This window comes from Octodon degus, unplaced genomic scaffold (genome assembly GCF_000260255.1).
Source record: "Octodon degus isolate 3935 unplaced genomic scaffold, OctDeg1.0 scaffold00050, whole genome shotgun sequence".
Taxonomy (NCBI): Eukaryota; Metazoa; Chordata; class Mammalia; order Rodentia; family Octodontidae; genus Octodon; species Octodon degus.
The window spans coordinates 7,674,767-7,692,399 of record NW_004524626.1 but is presented as its reverse complement, the minus strand read 5'-3'; the positions used below and the strand labels follow the sequence as shown (position 1 = coordinate 7,692,399).

At 56.1% G+C, this 17,633-nt stretch overlaps 1 protein-coding gene across 7 annotated transcripts in view; it reads left to right on the top strand.

Moving 5' to 3' along the window:
• Positions 1-6: 6 nt before the first annotated feature.
• The window catches only part of Tle2 (transducin like enhancer of split 2), a 21,347-nt gene continuing 3,720 nt past the window's right edge, over positions 7-17,633 (top strand). The window contains exons 1-17 of one of the 7 annotated variants that reach the window (XM_004632719.2): positions 7-291; positions 398-495; positions 733-796; positions 1,152-1,196; positions 2,481-2,543; positions 5,468-5,542; positions 5,744-5,924; positions 6,346-6,365; positions 7,017-7,124; positions 8,652-8,696; positions 8,841-8,990; positions 11,826-11,964; positions 12,339-12,499; positions 12,998-13,074; positions 14,132-14,381; positions 15,011-15,258; positions 15,366-15,513. In XM_004632719.2, the coding sequence (XP_004632776.1) occupies positions 268-291; positions 398-495; positions 733-796; positions 1,152-1,196; positions 2,481-2,543; positions 5,468-5,542; positions 5,744-5,924; positions 6,346-6,365; positions 7,017-7,124; positions 8,652-8,696; positions 8,841-8,990; positions 11,826-11,964; positions 12,339-12,499; positions 12,998-13,074; positions 14,132-14,381; positions 15,011-15,258; positions 15,366-15,513 (1,896 nt within the window). In that variant the 5' untranslated portion in view covers positions 7-267. Of the gene's footprint in view, positions 292-397; positions 496-732; positions 797-1,045; positions 1,065-1,151; positions 1,197-2,480; positions 2,544-5,467; positions 5,543-5,740; positions 5,925-6,345; positions 6,366-7,016; positions 7,125-8,651; positions 8,697-8,840; positions 8,991-11,825; positions 11,965-12,338; positions 12,500-12,994; positions 13,075-14,131; positions 14,382-15,010; positions 15,259-15,365; positions 15,514-17,633 lie in introns of those variants that run through there. The other 6 variants (XM_023716759.1, XM_023716760.1, XM_004632717.2 and 3 more) reach the window with 6 other exon arrangements.

The following is a 17,633-nucleotide window of genomic DNA, read 5'->3' as shown; positions in this document are numbered from 1 at the left end:
GCCGCCACCGAGCCCGGGCCGCGGCCGCCGACCTCTGCGCCGGCTGCGCGTCGCCCCCGCGCCCCCTGCCTGTGACCAGTCGGGGAGGGGGCTTCCGAGTGCCGGACCCTGGACGCGCTCGCTAGGAGCGACACCGGGGACTCCGCGTCGCTGCCCCGCGCCGTCTCACCCTCCTCCTCTCCCCTCGGGCAGGCCCCCCGGAGCTCCCGAGCCCCCGTATTGTGCGCTCTGGTGGCGCCGGGCGGGGGCGCCCCCCGGAGCAGCAGGATGTACCCCCAGGGACGGCACCCGGTGAGTGAGAGGGGGCCGGGGCTGCGGAGGAGCGGACGCCCCCGTATGCCCCTCCGTGCGGGGCGTGGGGAGAATCCAGATCCTGAGGTCCTCTCCCCCGCCCTAGACCCCGCTCCCTTCCGGCCAGCCCTTTAAGTTTTCGATCCTGGAGATTTGCGACCGCATCAAAGAAGAATTCCAGTTTCTTCAGGCCCAGTACCACAGGTGTGGGGGCGCGGGGGAGGCCTGCACACCTGGACGGGGCGGGGGCAGGGCGCGCAGGTGGAGGAGCAGGGATGGGGCGAGGTTAGAGTGGGGGGGTCAGGGCTGCTGGGGCGTTTTGAGTTCATAAAGCTGCTGGGGGTGGGGGCGGGAGCGGGAGGCTGGGGAGGTGAGACTCCCCTGCACTTTGGGAAGTGCCCACGTGGCCTGTGGGGACCCCTTGGCCTCTCTCCTGCCCAGCCTCAAGCTGGAATGTGAGAAACTGGCCAGCGAGAAGACGGAGATGCAGCGACATTATGTCATGGTGAGTGTCAGGCTGCCGGGGCACAGGGTGGTAGCTCTTCTCCTGCCCCTCGGAGCCTTCTCCTGCCCCTCGGAGCCAGCACTGGGCTGGTTTGGGTTCCTGGGTTTCCAGCAGTAGCCGTCCTGGGGTGGCTCCCAGGGCCTTGGGTCTCAGGGTGGCTTCTGCCTGCTCTGTTCCCTGAGAAGGGAAGAGGGGACCCCTCTTCATGCGTCCTGATATCTCTGGTTCTACTTCTGGGACGCCGTGGAGCTGGCTGCTTTGCATCTTGGTATGGCATGCCTGGAACACCCATGTCACCCAGCTGGGGATGGCCACGTACCCGTCCCTGGACATTGCCAGTGCTTTTCCTTTGCAGTACTACGAGATGTCTTATGGGCTCAACATTGAGATGCACAAGCAGGTACCACCCTGGGTTCCCAGGGTCCCTGGGGAGGGCTGGGGTCAGGACACCTTGGACAGGCCCCAGCATGGTCAGTTGAGGACCATGGATGATCCTGAAATGACCCCAGAGACCCCAGTGGGCCCAGCCGTGACTAGGGGAGCAATTTCTGTTTCTGAAAGGAAAAATGGTCCTCAGCTTTTGGGAACAGTGGCCCACAGCTGGAGCTGGAGTGGGCAGAAAGGCTGTAGAGGACAGGAACCAAGTGTCCCCATTGATGAGGGGGCATAGATAGCAACAGCAGGGTCAGGAGCATGTGAGGTGACTTCTCTTCCAGGGGTGCTGGACAGGTGGTTTTGGGGGTCTCTTTCAGCCCAGAGCATGTGAAGTTTGGAGATGGGGCTTGAGGTTCCATTGCTACATTGAAGGGCCCAAGGCTCATCCCAGTGGATTGGCCAGGGAATCCTGAATGTTTCCAGCCTGGTGCCGTGCAAGTCGCAGGGTTTGCAGACAACCCCCAAGGTCCTGAGCTAGATCCCAGGGTATTGAGTTAGACCCCAGGATTCTGAAGTAGATCTCAGTGTTCTGAGGTAAATTCAGGGTCTAACATTGGTGCTGGACTCAGGCCACCCAGAGGCTTTGGAGGCGATGAGTAGGTTCTGAGACCCTAGATGCTGGGCTCTTAGATCCTGTCCACCAGGATGCTGGAATCCACTGGGACTTTCTGGGGGGCAGCTGGGAATAGGACACCCATTGTGCCCACCCTGGCCTGCTTTCCCAGTGTGATGGACTCTGCTGATTTGATGTGCTTGTAAGGGGCTGGTGTGTGGGCACATGATGTGGGTCCTGGGTGCTGGCCACAGAGCCTCATATGGGGCAGAAGGCATGGGGTGAGGTCAGGTGTCCTGCTATGCTGGCAGGGACAGGCTATACATGCCCAGCCTCAGGACAGTGCAGCAGGTGGGGTTGGTGTACAGCTCTCTCAGCTTGGAGCTCTTCGGGGTCTCTGGGTCGCTGGTGTGGCCCCCTCCCTCCCATAGAGGGCCCCAGCACAGCGTCTGTGGCCACTTAAATAGCCAGATGCCTCTGGTTCCTGAAGTCCAGGCTACCTGGGGAATCTGCGGGGCTCAGACTCAAAGGCTGGGCCCTTCCCCCAACTGGAGACTGTCTGGCCTCAGTTTCCATGTTGCATTTAGAGGTGTCAGTTCCTGTATCTCCTGGCTCTAACAATGTTTCTCCCCTGGAAGCTAGGGGCTGGGACAAGGGTCCGCAGCCCCACCAAGCCCATCTCCTTGCCCCTGCCAGGCTGAGGTCGTGAAGCGGCTGAGCGGGATCTGCGCCCAGATCATCCCGTTCCTGACGCAGGAGGTGAGTGTGGCATTCGGGTACTGCCCCTGCAGGGAGCTGGTGGCTTCGGGGCAGAGAAGATTGGCGAGGGGGTGGGGGAGGCTTATCATTGTGGCCGTGGGCATGCTCCATGCACTGGGCCCGAAGCTGACAACTACTTAGTGCCTCTTTGAAAGGCTTTTAGTTTATGCTCATGGAACCGAGCCAGGCACAGGGGGACACACATCGCAGGGTCCCCCTCCCAGGACTGCCTAGTGTGGTCAGAGCCACAGAGATAGGAGGAGGACGGCGGTACTGGGCTGGGGCTGGGACAGGAGTCAATGTCTCCTGGGGGCAGGGTCAGCATGGGGAGGTGGGCGGTGTGGCCAGCATGCAGCTGTGGGATGCACTCCATAAATTTTTTCTTTTTTTGGTGGTACCGGGGATCGAACTCAGGTCCTTGGGCTTGCCAGGGAAGCGCTTATTCTAGCCATCTCCTCGGCCACTTCTTACATACTTTTTAACACAAACGTTTAAAAGAGATAGAGTCAGCAAAGATACATAATAACTGGGTGGGCAGGTTACTGAAGCTGCAAAACCAAAGCGAGCCCTTGTGAGGGTGCCCTTCTTTCCTGCCGGCCTCAGGACCTTTGTGCAGGCAGCTTCTGTTTCTACCTGAAGCTTTTTGGGGCTTCTGGAGAGGAGCAGACAGGTTAAATGGATAAATACAGGTCGGTGGCTCACTGCAATGAAGACCAAGCACGGTGGGGCACCTCCACTTGGTGGGGGCTGCCCCACAGAGGCAGAGGCTTCTGGAAGCCTAGGGTGAGAGAGGCCCTGTGAAGCAGGGTGTGGAGGTGGCGTCTGAGGCTGAGCTGGGGTCAAGGTGGCCCAGTCAGGGGTGAGACCTCCTTTGGTAGGGAGGTAATGAAGGCGCATAGGGCTGCTCCAGCAGATCCTTTCCCCAAGGGACAGAATTGCTCCAGGACCAAACCCAGCCCTCCACTTTTTTTTTAAATTGGTACAAGGTCTCACTGTGCAGCTCCAACTCATAGTGATCCTTTCGTTTCAGCCTCCCCAGCACTGGGATCACAGGCATGCGCCACCATGGCCTGGAAGTTGGCCGGCTCAGCATGCTCGGGGCGGGGCCCACCTGGCCTGTGGTGCTGGGGATTGAACCCCAGTCCCCGTGCTTGCCTAGGCAGGTGCTTAGTCCACTGAGCTATCTTGCAGGGCACCTCCACTTAGTTTTGTAAATGAAGTTTTATTGGCATGCAGTTATGGCCGTTCTTGTAGTACAGCGTGTAGGAGCTTCCCACTGCAGCCATGGAGTTGAGTGGCTACAAAGAGACCTTGGGCCTGCAAAGGCAGAACATTTCCTAGGGGGGTGCTGGGGCTGGAACTTAGGGCCTCATACTTGCTAGGCAGGGGCTCACCACTGAGCTAGCTGCACCCTCAGCCTTGGTATTTAGATTTTTTAATTTATTTTTAGGTAGGGTCTCACTATGCAGATCAGGCAGGCCTTGAGCACACTGTGATCCTCCTGCCTCAGCCTCCTGAGAGCTGCAATGACAGGCGTGCATCACCGTGCCCAATTTAGATTTCTGTTTTTGCAGTGCTGGGGATTGAACCTACAGCCTTCATGTTAAGCTACATTTGTAGCCCGTTTTATGTTTTATAAGGCAAAGTCATGCTGAGTTGCCAAATTGCTCAAACTTGCTGTCCTCCTGCCTCGGCATCCCAGGGTGCCAGGAGGACAGGGCTATGCCTCCCAGCCCAGTTCCATATGTGTCCCTTTCATGGCTGGGGTGTGACTCAGGGGCAGAGCTTGTGCCCAGCTTGTTAAGGCCCTTGGCTGTATCGCCTGCAGCACAAAAACAAAACAAAAAAACATTTGGATAGAGTAAAAGGAGCTAGTCATGGGGGGGGGTAAGCAATAAATAGTTCAGAAGGCGCAGAGCCAATGACTTCCGGAACGTGGGGGAGGGGGACAGGCACGGGGGGGGGGGGTGGTGTGTGTGTGCGCTTGCTGGTGATTTGTGCCCTGGCTGGCACATAGGGGCAATTTGTAATAGTGGCTCTTTCCTGGGGACATTTTCACTGTCACACTGGCTGCTTCTGGCACAGAGCAGGTAGAGTCTGGGGATGGTGCCCAGCATCCTGCAGAGTCCAGGATGCCCCCACAGAGCTTTTGCCTCTCCCTAGTGCCAGTACTGCCCAGGGGAGACTTCGGGTTGTAATTATTAGCTATATTTGCACTTACATGTGTTTTTTTGTTTTGTTTTGTTTTGTTTTTTTTGTGTGGTGGAACCAGGGATTGAACTCAGGCCCTTGTGCTTGCCAGGCAAGTGCTTATTCCCCTGAGCCATCTCCCCAGCCCGTTTTTGCTTTTTTGTTTTTTTAAATGCATGCTTAGGGCCAGGGAGATGGCTCAGTAGAATAAGTGCTTGCCTGGCAAGCACAAGGCCCTGAGTTCAATTCCCGGTTCCGCAAAAAAAAAAAAAAATAAAAAAATAAAAAATAAAAAATAAATAAAAAAAATAAAAATAAAAATTAAATGCATGCTTATTTCATCATTAGAAAAGGGAAAAAGAAAGAAGAAAGGGAATGGCCGAGTCCAGGGGCACATGCCTGTATCATCCCAGCTGTGTGGGAGGCTGAGGGAGGAGGATCTCGAGTTCAAATCCATTCTGGGCCACTTAGCCAGACCCTACCTCATAATAAAATTAAAAAGGGTTGAGGCTGCAAAAATAAATTAGCGGGGCTGGGGAGATGGCTCAGTAGAATAAGTGCTTGCCTGGCAAGCACAAGGGCCTGAGTTCAATCCCTGGTTCCGCAAAAAAAAAAAAAAAAAAATTAGGAAAATGGGGCAGGCAGGAATTTGGTGAGGATGAGCAGTGGAGGCTGGAACTGTCGATGGAGTTGGGGACCCCGTGTAGACCGTGTCACTGCCCCCTTCTCCCCAGCATCAGCAGCAAGTGCTGCAGGCTGTAGAGCGAGCGAAGCAGGTGACAGTCGGGGAGCTGAACAGCCTTATTGGGGTGAGTCTCTTCCATGCCTGTGCTGTGGGGATGCTGCACCTCTGTTCCTGGCATGAGGCAGGGCTAGCACTGGGTGGTGGGTGGGTAGCTGGCCCTGGCTCTGGCTTCCTTGGGGACCCTGTGCAAGTCACACCCTCTGCTCAGACCCAGTCCCCTGCCACCCCTGCCACCCCTGGCCCATCCTCTTCCCTCCTCCAGCAGCAGCAGCTCCAGCCCCTGTCCCACCACGCCCCCCCTGTACCCCTCACCCCTCGTCCAGCTGGGCTGGTGGGCAGCAGTGCCACTGGGCTGCTTGCCCTGTCTGGAGCACTGGCTGCCCAGGCCCAGCTGGTGGCAGCCACCAAGGAGGATCGCATGGGCATGGAGCCCGAGGGGTCCAGAGGTGAGTGGAGAGCCTCCACAGGGGTCGGGGGATGCTGGGGCACAGGGCTCACCCTAACCCCCATGCTGTGTGACCTGGCAAATCCCTAGCCCTCTCTAGACATCTATTGGAAATGGAAGAGACAAACCACTGTAGAGGTGTGGGGGGTGGGGAGATTCTGAGCTAGGAAGAAGGCTTTATGGATTAGGGAGCCAGGTGTGGTGGAAGCCCCTGTAATCCTGGCACTCGCGAGGCTGAGGCAGGAGGATCACCACGAATTCAAGGCCAGCCTGGACGATATAGTGAGATCCTGTTTCAAAAAAAGGGAAAGAAAATTCCCCAAAATAATAGATTATAGAGAGCTGCACGCACCCTGTCCCCATGGAATCTAAAGCCCTGATTCTTCTTCTTTCTTTGCCTCCGCCCTCCTCCCATCTGCCAGTGGAGAGAGGCCTGAGCCCGGTAAGTTGAGGGGTGGCCATGAATTCTAGGTTGCTCCAAGTGGAGAGGACGACCCCCGCACCCCCCCCTCAGTGATGCTGTGTGGCCCAGACTTCCTATAGGAGAGAGGCCTGTACTGCAGGAACTTTGTTTCTTTAAATCTTTCAAGCAGGGAGCTGGGTGGGGTGATACATTCTGATCAGCCTGGTACTGGGGAGGCTGAGGCAGGAAGATCGTCTTACATTCCAGGGCAGCCTGAGCTACATAGCAAGATCCTGTTTTGAAAAGGAGAAAATAAAAATCATACTGAGATGATGCTGAGGCTGTGAATATGAAAGCTGCCTGTCAGCCACACCGGTCAACTAAGCTCTCCCTGCCACCTTTGCCTCCTTCTCCCCTGCACTAGCAGCATGCCAGGGTCCCTGGCTCCCTGGGTCCTGCCTCCAGGGCTGTGCAGTGTGTGGTGGGCCACCTGGAGTCCTGCTGCCTATGCTGTGGCCTCAGGTTCCCCATCCAGGCTGCAGGATGAGCCTGTAGGGAAGGGGATCCCATGGAAAGGCCAGTTCTTCCCAACCAGAATTCTGACCCTAAGAGCAGCCCCTGGCCACTGCTACACAGTCGGGAGCCCAGGACCCTGACTCTTTGACCCTCCTGGCCCCGGCTTCCCTGCAGAGTGTGTCCCCTTCGCCCCCTGAGAGCCTGGTGGAAGAAGAGCGACCCAGTGGCCCTGGGAGCAGCGGGAAGCCAAGAGCAGAGGACAAGGACCTGGCAGGACCCTACGTGAGTTGGGGGATTGCCGAGCGGCCAGGTAGGTACCTGCGTCCAAGATCAGTCTCTGGTCTGGGCCTGGGTGCCTTCCAGAGCATAGCTGTGCACACGACCCTCGCTCTAAAGTCTTCTGTAGCTCCCTAGGGCTCACAGGGCACTGGCCAATCAGCAGAGACCCTGTGCTGCCACATTGACCAGCTGCCGTGAGTCTGTAGCCCTGGGGTTCCCTCTCACACTCCTGCTCCCCTGAGAGCCCCTCGGATGCCTGCCTCTCTGGACCCAATGCCTCCATCTGAACCCAAATTTGAGCCCTAGCCATCAGGCTGCAGGCAGGGCTGGGGACATCTGGGGAGTCCTCATGTCTTCTGCAGGGCCAGCTGCAGCCTGGTCCCAGCCACCTGCTGGCTTGGGTTGACCAATGTGCCTCTCAGAGTGGCTGGTGTCTTTCTTAGGGCGTTGCTTGTTTTAGAAATGACAACAATTAGGGCCGGGGAGATGGCTCAGTGGAATAAGTGCTTCCCTGGCAAGCTCAAGGGCCTGAGTTCAATCCCTGGTTCTGCCAAAAAAAAAAAAAAAAAAAGACAGCAACTAACAAATATAAAGGAGAATCAGGACTGGGAGTTCAATATGAGGTAGACCACTTACCTGGCATGTGGGAGACCAGCCCTGCGTTCAAAACACTGGGCATTAGCTGGGCATCGTGGTGCCCGCCTGTCACCTCAGCACGCAGGAGGCTGAGGCAGGAGTTCAAGGCCAACCTGAACTGCATAGTGAGACCTGGTCTCCAAAAGACAAAAACAACACAAAACATTGGCATGGAGTTAGGCATAGTGGCTGCCCATTTTCCCAGGACTATGGGAGGCTGAGGCAGGATCCCAAGTTCCAGTGCAGACTGGGTAACCAGACAGCTAAGCAAGACCCTGTCTTAAAGCTCAGGGGCTGGAAAGATGGCTCAGTAGAATAAGTGCTTGCCTGGCAAGCACAAGGGCCTGAGTTCAATCCCCGGTTCTGCAAAAAAAAAAAAAAATAAAGCTCAGGATCCCATCCCCAGTAGTGTAAGAAAAAACAAAAACACAATACATGGCACAGGCAGGAGGTTAGGGTAAACCTATCTAGCAGGGAGATTTGGCTTCCACACTGCGGACTGGACCAGTCTGGCCTTGGTTTCCCGCCAAACCAGATGTCCCCAGAGACTGCCCAGTGCGTCCAGGCCTGGCTGCCCTCTCCACTGGGCTTCATAGCACAGTGTCTCCTGCACCAGTGAGTGGTCCTAGCCCCGTCTCTCGCAAAGGCAGTAGGGAGCCACAGCAAGATGCAGAGCAGTGGTGGAGAGAGGTTCTAGGAAATTTCTTTGGGACAGTGTGGAGGGGAACCTAGAGGGAGTGAGGCTGGAGCCCAGGACCTCAGGGTCCCAGTGACACTCCAGCCATTCACAAGTAGGCTGCTGCAGGGGGGTCAGGGAATCCCCGTGTTTTCCAAGGAGATGTGGGAGTGTGGTGGGGGCCTGTTGGGCTGAGTCCCTCCTCTCTGATTCCCTAGGAAAGTGATGAAGATAAGAGTGATTATAACCTGGTAGTGGACGAGGTGAGTCGTGGCTGGGGGAATCCTCGGGAGTAGAGGCCTTGCCCGTCTTTATGGGTGAAGACAGTGAGGTGGAGGAGGGGTGGGAGGCAGCGTGCATGTGGACCAGGGCTCTGTCTTCACTGTGCCCTGCCCAATGTCCCCCAGGACCAGCCCTCAGACCCACCCAGCCCAGCCACCACGCCCTGTGGAAAGGCAGCCATCGGTGTCCCTGCCCGGCGGGACCTTGGGGACAGCCCAGCCTCCTTGGCCTCCAGCCTGGGCTCACCAATCCCCAGAGCAAAAGAGCTTGTCCTGGTAAGGCTTGGGCAGGGGGTGCAAAACTCATTTTATTCATCCTGAGATCGCTTTTGTCTCTTTTCTTTTTGGGGTACTGGGGATTGAACACTGGGCCTCTGCATTGAGCTATGCCCTCACCTTTTTTTGTATTTTATTTTGAGATGAGTTCTTGGTTTGTTTTTGGTCTTTTTTGAGACAGGGTCTCCCTGTGCAGTTCAGGCTGGCCTTGAGCTCACTTTGTAGTCCAGGCTGGTCCTGAACTCTTCCAGAGATCCTCCTGCCTCTGCCTCTTGATGGCTGGGACTACAGGTGTGCGCTGCCACCACACTGGGCTGAGACAAGGTCTTGTTAAATCACTTAGTTGCCCAGGCCAGACCCAAACTCTTGGCTATTCTCCCAGAGTGCTGGGATGGTAGGCAGCCCGCCAGGGGGTGCTCATCCTGGGAGGTCCGATGCAAGCGGCCACCTGTGATCCTTTGCCCCTGGTTTTTCCTGCAGACTCCCTCGGTAGAACCTCAGTAAATATGAAAACTGCACCTTTGTAACTCAGCTGGGAAAATAAATATTAAGAGCAACTCACCACCTTACATGGGAAACAACGACCTCTTCCAAGACATAGGAAATCCCGTGCAAATAAACAGCCAGAGCCCTGGCAGCACTGGGTGGACCTCGGCCCTGGCATTGGTGGCTGAGTGCTACCAGAGGCACTGAGAGACCCGTGACCCCCCGCCCCAGATGTCTCCAAGGAGAGCGAGGTCCGGCCCCCCAGCCTTTCCCAGCCTCCAGGGACCATCAAAGCACCGCCCACCTGGGGTGCTGTGATCAGCTCTATTTCCGGGCTTACTTTCTCCCCAAATCTTCCCCAGACCCCTGCCCTGAGTCTGCCCCGGGTGAGATTGTCGGTTTCTAGGCCTCCCCAGCCAACAGGTTGCCATGGCAACCGCCAGAGGTTGGGGCTGTCACTCTATCTTAAGTGCCCTCCTCCCTCCACTGCCAGGGAAACTTTAAGGAGGGATTAGAGCAGGTCTTTCTCCCCTAGGAACTGCCCCCCCCCCCAGGGGTCTTCTGAGACCCTGCCAGTCAGGGCTCTGTGATTTGGGACACTGAACAGGACAGGGACAGAATACAGACCCCCCCCCCCCATGGAACCTGGCTTCCAAAAGAGCTCTTTGCTCAGCCCTTTTTAGTTTCTGTTTTGAGTCAGGGTCTCACTAAGTCACTAAATTGTCCAGGCTGGGCTAGAATTTGTGATCCTCCTGCCTCAGCCTCCCAGAGTGCCACAGTGTCTGGCTGTGAGGCAAAATTCTTTTAAGTAGGAGGAACAGAGGGTGTGAAGCTGGGATGGGGATCTGGCTGGCAGCCCTTTCCCTCAGGTCCCCCCCTCCAGGGGAGGGACCGCTGGGCAGATGCCCCTGCCCCAAGAGTTCACTGCCTGTCCCCTCTTGGTGAGCCTACCCCTGAGTTCTCAATTCCTCCTCCCAAAGATAAAGCCTGGCTCGGTGGCACATGTCCAGTTACTCAGGAGGCTGAGGCAGGACGATCACAAATACAGGCTGAGTCTGGACAACTTGGTACCTCAGTGAGACCCTGTCTCAAAAATAAAGAGTGGTGCAGTGGTGATTGCTTGCCTGGCATGCAGGAGGCCCTGGGTTCCATGCCCAGTACCCCCACCAACGCCCCCTATGGGATCCTGCCCACATCCCTGCACGATACACCTCCCCACCTGTGTGCGTGCCTCCCGCAGTGGAGGGCATGGGGCTTCCCTTTGGCAGATCTTGAGTCCCCGGTCCACCCAGCCTGATGTGTGCAGACCCTCCTGTGTGAGGCATGATGGGAAACTCCAGTGAATGTTCCATTTTGTAAACTGATGGTAAAAGCCACACCCCCAACACCGCCCCCCAACACACCCATCCTGTCGTCCCGACCACTTTCTGCAGCAGCGCTGGAGTCCTCTGTTGCAGAAGTCCTTAGTTGCAGTGTCCTGGCAGCTTTAATGTCTTGGACCCATTCACAGCATTTGCCTTTCGCGGTCATTTTGACTTTGGGGAGGAGCCACAAGTTGCACAGTACCAGCTCTGTCAGTGACTAAGGAGGACGCAGCATCGTGGGTTTACGAGCTGCCTTTTCATTGTGTGGGGCTCAGCCGCGGCATTCACCATCTTTTTGATCACACCTCATAAAGACCACGAGGAAAGAGGACAGAACCGTGGGATCAGCGGGTTTGGAGAGGGGGAGGAGTTTGAGAGAGATTTATGGGAATTTGGGTTTTAAAAACGTAAGCCTTGGGGGCTGGTGAGATGGCTCAGTGGTCTAAAGCACCTACTTAGAACAAGCTTAGCAAAGCACAGGGACCACGGTTCAATCCCCCAGCACCACATGCCAGCCAGCCCCGCCCCCTGGTGGGCTGAGCTGGCCACAGACACACACGCACACACACACACACACAAATAAATAAATTAAAAAACAAAACAACAACAACAAAAAAAAACGTAAGCCTTGAGGCTAAGGAGATAGCTTTGTAGCCTTAGCGTCTGCCTGACAAATGCAAGGTCCCGAGTTCTATCCCCGGTACTACATTCTATGCCACAGCAAGACTCTGTCTCCAAAAAAAAAAAAAAAAGTAAGCCTTCACCCTTTACCTCTGTCACCCCTGGTTTCCTCCAGCCCAGGCCGTAAGACCTGGCTCTGGCATGCGAGGCCCTGCAACTGCGCATGCGCTGCCGCCCACCTGTGCACACCTCCCAGGAGCACCGTCCGCCCCGGTGTCCTCTGCTTTTCTCTCCCATGCAGGATCTGCCCAAGTCCTTGGGCCATAGGTCCTGATGGTCTCTCAGCCCTGTCTTTTCTTTGTAGAACGACCTTCCCACCGGTCCTCCTGCAGCTAAGTCCTGCGAGTCCTCTCCGTCCCAGGACACATCCACCCCCGGGCCCAGCTCTGCCAGTCACCTCTGCCAGCTGGCGGCCAAGCCAGCACCCTCCACAGACAGCCTGGGTGAGACCCTAGGGGGGATAGTTCAGATCCTTCTGATCTCTACTCTGACTAATCAGGGTGACTGGGAAGAGAGGGTTCCGGGTTAGCTGCTGGAAAGGAGAGGCTCCTAAGCGTTCCTGATGCTGGTGGGTGCTGGGGTGGAGTCTTTTCTTTTCTTTTCTTTTTTTTTTTTTTTTTTTTGGTACCAGGAATCAAAGCTCAGGACCTTGCTCTTGCTGGGCAAGCTCTGTGCCACTGAGCTCCCCCCCTCTTTTATCTTAATTTTTTTTATGGTAATGGGTTTGGGTTTTGAAGGATAGGTAGCTGTTCACAAATTGGCAGAAAGGTAGCAGGGACCCAGAATCCAGTCTAAGGACCCAACTCTTCTCGCTCAGCGCTGAGGAACCCCCTGAGTCTGTCCAGCCCATTCACCACATCCTTCAGCTTGGGCTCCCACAGCACCCTCAACGGGGACCTCTCCATGCCCAGTTCCTACGTCAGCCTCCACCTGTCCCCCCAGGTCAGCAGCTCTGTGGTGTACAGGCGCTCCCCCATGGTGAGTCCTCGGGGTGGAGATGGCAGGGGTCAGCAGGACCCCTAGGGGCCAGAAGAACAGGGGCATGGGGCGGGAGGTGGGGCGCAGGCTTGGCAGGCCCATGTAGAAGATGACCTGCGCATCTCAGTAACTCATGTGCTTAGCCCAAATCGGAACCTGTGACAGTGCATGAACAGCTGCGCTCCAGCTGTATAATGAGGAACAGAACACCTGGCCCTGAGAAGTTATTTATAAAGCCAAGAGGCCCCTGGGTAGTTCCTGAGGTCATGCTTTGCAGACCCCTGATCTGGACCTAATCTGAACCTCGGATGGATCTTTCCCATCCTGGGGTTCTAGGATTTTCTGGGTAGAGACTGTGGGGTCCCCCTCAGTGGAACCAGCTCTTTTAAGCCCAGGAGACCAAGCTCCTCTGCTTCTGGGGAAGGGACTGGGTTCTGGGACAGGGCAGAAGTGGCTGCAGGTTCCTGCCCTGAGGGATCTGCTCTGGTGTCCCAGCAGATGGCATTTGAGTCACACCCCCACCTCCGAGGCTCCTCTGTCTCCTCTACGCTGCCCACAGTCCCAGGAGGGAAGCCGTGAGTACCATCCGCCGGCCCACTGCCTCCTCCTGCTCTTGGAGTCACTGTATGGGTGCAGTGTGAGGGTTCTGGGTGGCCCAGACCTCTTCTGGAGCATAAGTGGGGTTCTTGGAGCACAATGGGGAGATGGCTCAGTAGAATAAGTGCTTGCCTGGCAAGTGCAGGAGACTGAGTTCATTCCGTGGTTCCACCAAAAAAAACCCACAAAGAAACAAAAAAAAACATTTAGTGTTGTCCCTGCTGGGGAAAGGGAGATCCTGGCAGGCAGCAGGCCGAAGGCATCAGACTGCTGTGGTGGGCAGGCCCCAGCTGGCCTGTTTCTGAGCCCCCTGGGACCTTGAAATGTGACCTGCACAAGCAGGAATGAAAGGGACACATTGAAGTTCAGTTTTTGTTGTTTTTGTTTTGGTTCCAGAGACGGAGACTGGGCCTTCATGCGGAACTCAGTTCCCAGTACTTTTTTTTTTTTTTTTTTAATTTTAACATTTAGTGTGTGTGTGTGTGTGTATGTGTGGCCAGCTCAGCCCACCAGGGGGCGCGGCTGGCTGGCATGTGGTGCTGGGGGACTGAACCGCGGTCCCTGTGCTCTGCCAAGCCTGTTCCAAGTAGGTGCTTTAGACCACTGAGCCATCTCTCCAGCCCCAGTTCCCAGTACTTTTCATTTTTTTATTTTGAATCAGAGTCTAAGTCACTAAGTTGTCAGGCTGGCCTGGGACTTGCAGTCTTCCTGCCCCAGCCTCCAAGAGTGCTGAGATGTCAGGCACGGACCCCAAAGAATTCATTAAAGCATAACTGGCCACACGTGGCGGGGACAGTTGCCTAGCAAGAGGCCTGGGCCCCAGAGCTCTGGGGGCATCCTCAAATATCTCTGTTCTGCAAGCATCCCTAAAGTGCCTGCTACTGTGCCCCTCAGAGCCCTTCCCTTTGTGCCTCCCCACCACCTCCACGATTCCATCCCTTGTCCCTGCCACAGCAGGGAGCAGGCAGGAGATACCCTGCTCTGGGTGCTGAGGCTCAGTGGTGTCCCTGTCCCCACGCTGCCTGTGCCCCACAGGGCTTACTCCTTCCACGTGTCCGCGGACGGCCAGATGCAGCCTGTGCCCTTCCCCTCGGATGCACTGGTGGGGGCAGGGATCCCTAGGCATGCGCGGCAGCTGCACACGCTGGCACACGGCGAGGTCGTCTGCGCCGTCACCATCAGTGGCTCCACGCAGCACGTATACACAGGTGGCAAGGGCTGTGTGAAGGTGTGGGACGTAGGCCAGCCTGGTGCCAAGACGCCCGTCGCCCAGCTGGATTGCCTGGTGAGGAGGGCCGGGCTGCAGCCCAAGAGGCTAGGCACGCAGGCCAGGGAGCAAAGCCTACCAGTTAATTGGCCGAGTGTCTAGGCAAAGAGGTGGAGCATATCTGTGAAGGGTGGGCTTGAGGACCAGGGGCGTGGCCTGCAGGCCAAAGGGGTGTGGCTTTTACGCAAACTAGGGCGGAGCACATAGCCCCGAGGGGCGGGGCTTAATGATAAAAGACCTGATTTGCATAGGATAGGGTGTAGCCTGCAGTGTTGAAGAGGGTGGCTTCTCCTGAGGGCGGAGCTTATAGTGGGATGAGAGAGGCTTGCAGCCTTGAGGGATGAGGTCGTATAAAACCCTGGGTGGCGCTAACAGGTCAGGGTGGAAGTCAAGGTGGTGTTTACAGCTTTAAGGCATAAGGCTTTGGCCCTAAGAGGCGGGTTCAGGGTTCATGGTAAAACCTGTGGCAGATGGTGAAAGGATACCAGCTATATTACCTAAAGGGTGGGGGTTGTTGGAGGAGAGGCTTACTTGGCCCAAGGGGCGGGACTGCCTTGAGGTGAGCAAGGGCACCCTTGGGTGGGGCCTCTGGAGTCATGACCAGGCGGATCACCTCCAACTGGGCTTCCATCCTGGGGGTCTCCCAGAACCGGGACAACTACATCCGCTCCTGCAAGCTGCTGCCAGATGGCCGGAGCCTCATCGTGGGGGGAGAGGCCAGTACCTTGTCCATCTGGGATCTGGCGGCACCTACACCTCGCATCAAGGCTGAGCTGACCTCCTCAGCACCTGCCTGCTACGCCCTGGCGGTCAGCCCTGATGCCAAGGTCTGCTTCTCCTGCTGCAGCGATGGCAACATCGTGGTCTGGGACCTGCAGAATCAGACCATGGTCAGGTGGGTGTGGGTGACTGGGATCCTGGCTATGTCCTGCCTGGGTGACCACCCTGCGGCATGTGCCCAAGGAGCCCTGATGCCGGTTGGACACCAGCCTCTTCTTGCAGGCAGTTCCAGGGTCACACAGATGGGGCCAGCTGCATTGACATCTCCGACTACGGCACCCGACTGTGGACAGGTGGCCTGGACAACACCGTGCGCTGCTGGGACCTGAGGGAGGGTCGCCAGCTGCAGCAGCACGACTTCAGCTCACAGGTGCTGTGGGCAGCAGGTGGTGGTTCTCCCATTCTCCAGAGGTGCCCCATTTGCAGATGCAGGACAGGCTCGGCGTCTGCTGCTGGTGTCCTCTTATAAAAATTGGGCCCATTCAAACTGGGTGAAGTGGTGCACCCCTGTTGGCCCAGTATCCTGGGAGGCTGAGGCAGGATAAATTCAAGTTTGGGCCCAGCCTGGGTAGCTTAACAACCCCAAGAGACCCTGTCTCAAAATAGAAATAAAAAGGGACTAGAGGGGCCGGGAGATGGCTCAGTGGAATAAGCGCTTTCCTGGCAAGCAAAAGGGCCTGAGTTCAATCCCCAGTTCCACACACACACAAAAAAAAGGGACTAGAGATGTAGCTTAGTGATGCCCAGTACTGGAAAATTTGAAAAGGAGACAAACTCACGGGTCCTTCCATGGTCTCACTATGCAGTTTAGGCCGGCCTTGGCTCACTTTGTAGTCCAGGCTGGTCTTGAACTCTGATCCTCCTGCCTCAGCCTCCCCAGTGTGAGATAACAAGCATGTGCCACCACACCCCAAAAGTCCTTCTCTAATTCTTCAAAGGTTCTGGAACGTTTGGAAGCCCTGACTGCTGTTAACCATGGCCCTGCTGTGGGTCCGGGACTTTCCATGCTGGGCATCCCAGCTGCTGGCTTTTCTCTCCAGCCTTCAGCCTCTGGGGTTCTGGTCTCACGCCAGAGAGCTACTCAGTGTGGACTGACAGAAGCTGTCCTGGGCCAGGAGCTGGGGGCGGAGAGGTCCCCATCATGGGCGCCAGGGTCGTCCAGGCTCATGAACATGGCGAGGGGACTCCTTAGGGCGCAGGATGGTTTTGTGGCACCATAAGTGCGGGTTCTGCCTAGCAGTATTTTAGGGTACAGCCTAGCTCCTTAGCCTCCCTTGGAGTTTCTCCCGGGCCTCACACACTCCGAGCTCTGGGATGCTTCTCGGTCTTCCTCTGTTCACTTTGCCTGAAATGCTTTCCCTTCCATTTCTAATTGGTGAACTCCTACTGATCCTTCAGTACCTACGCCCTCCTTGCAGCCTGGGTGGTGGGGAGGACTATCTTCCAAGTGCTTTTTTCATTATGTATTTGTCTTCCACTGAGCCATCTCCCCGGGCCTTATTATTTCTTTTCATGGTGGTTTAGGGAATCTGAACCAGAGCCTTCGCACTGAGCTGTGTCCCAGTGCACACATATTCTCTTTCTCTCTGACTTGTTTTTTTTGAAACAGGGTTGCTTTGTAATTGAGGCTGGCCTTGAACTCAGCCTAGGGTGGTCCTGAAACAGTAATCCTCCTGCCTCAGCCTCCTAAATGCTGGAATTATAGGTGTGTGCCACCACAGCCAGCTTTGTTCTTGGAGACAAGATCTCACTGAATTGCCCAGGCTGGGGTTGGATTGCAGTTCCCTGCCCCAGCCTCCCAGAGTGCAGGATGACCGTGCCACTCCTTCTAGCTTCTTCCAGCCTCCCTATATCCTTCTGGTTTCTTCCTTTGGCTTGACAATTTTCTTTCTTTCATTTTTTTTTCCCCCTCTGAGACAAACTCATCGAATCCAGGCTCACCTCAGACTCTAGTCCCTGCTGGCTTCGTGATCCTCCTGCCTTATCCTCCAGAGTGAAATTGTAGGGCAGGTAGACACAGCTGCCTTTCCTTGTTCCCTGATGCCCATTTCTGGGCCCCCGTGGGAGCACTTCCTGTCCCTCCAGCCGTCCCCACTTTATACAGCAGCTTTCCCGTGTGGCTGGGAGGGCTTGCTGGAGCCGGGGTCCTCTCTGCTGCAGGTCTGTATGGCTTCTTCACTGTCTTATCTGTGGCCTGGACAGGTCCACCCAGCCTCCATCTGCTAGGTGCTTAGGATATGGCTCAGCATGGAGAACTTGGAACCTTTCAAATCAAAACAGCAGTATTGGCCAGGCAAGGAGGTGCACGCCTGGTATCCCAGGACTGGAGGCTGAGGTAGAAGTATTGTTGCCAGATTGAGACCAGCCTGGGCTACAAAGTGAGCTTAAGTCCAGCTTGCGCTGCATGAGACCTTGTCTCAAAAAAAAAAAAAAAAAACCCCCCCCCCCCACAAAAAAAGATGTTGCTCTTAACATCCTAATGTAGGCTAA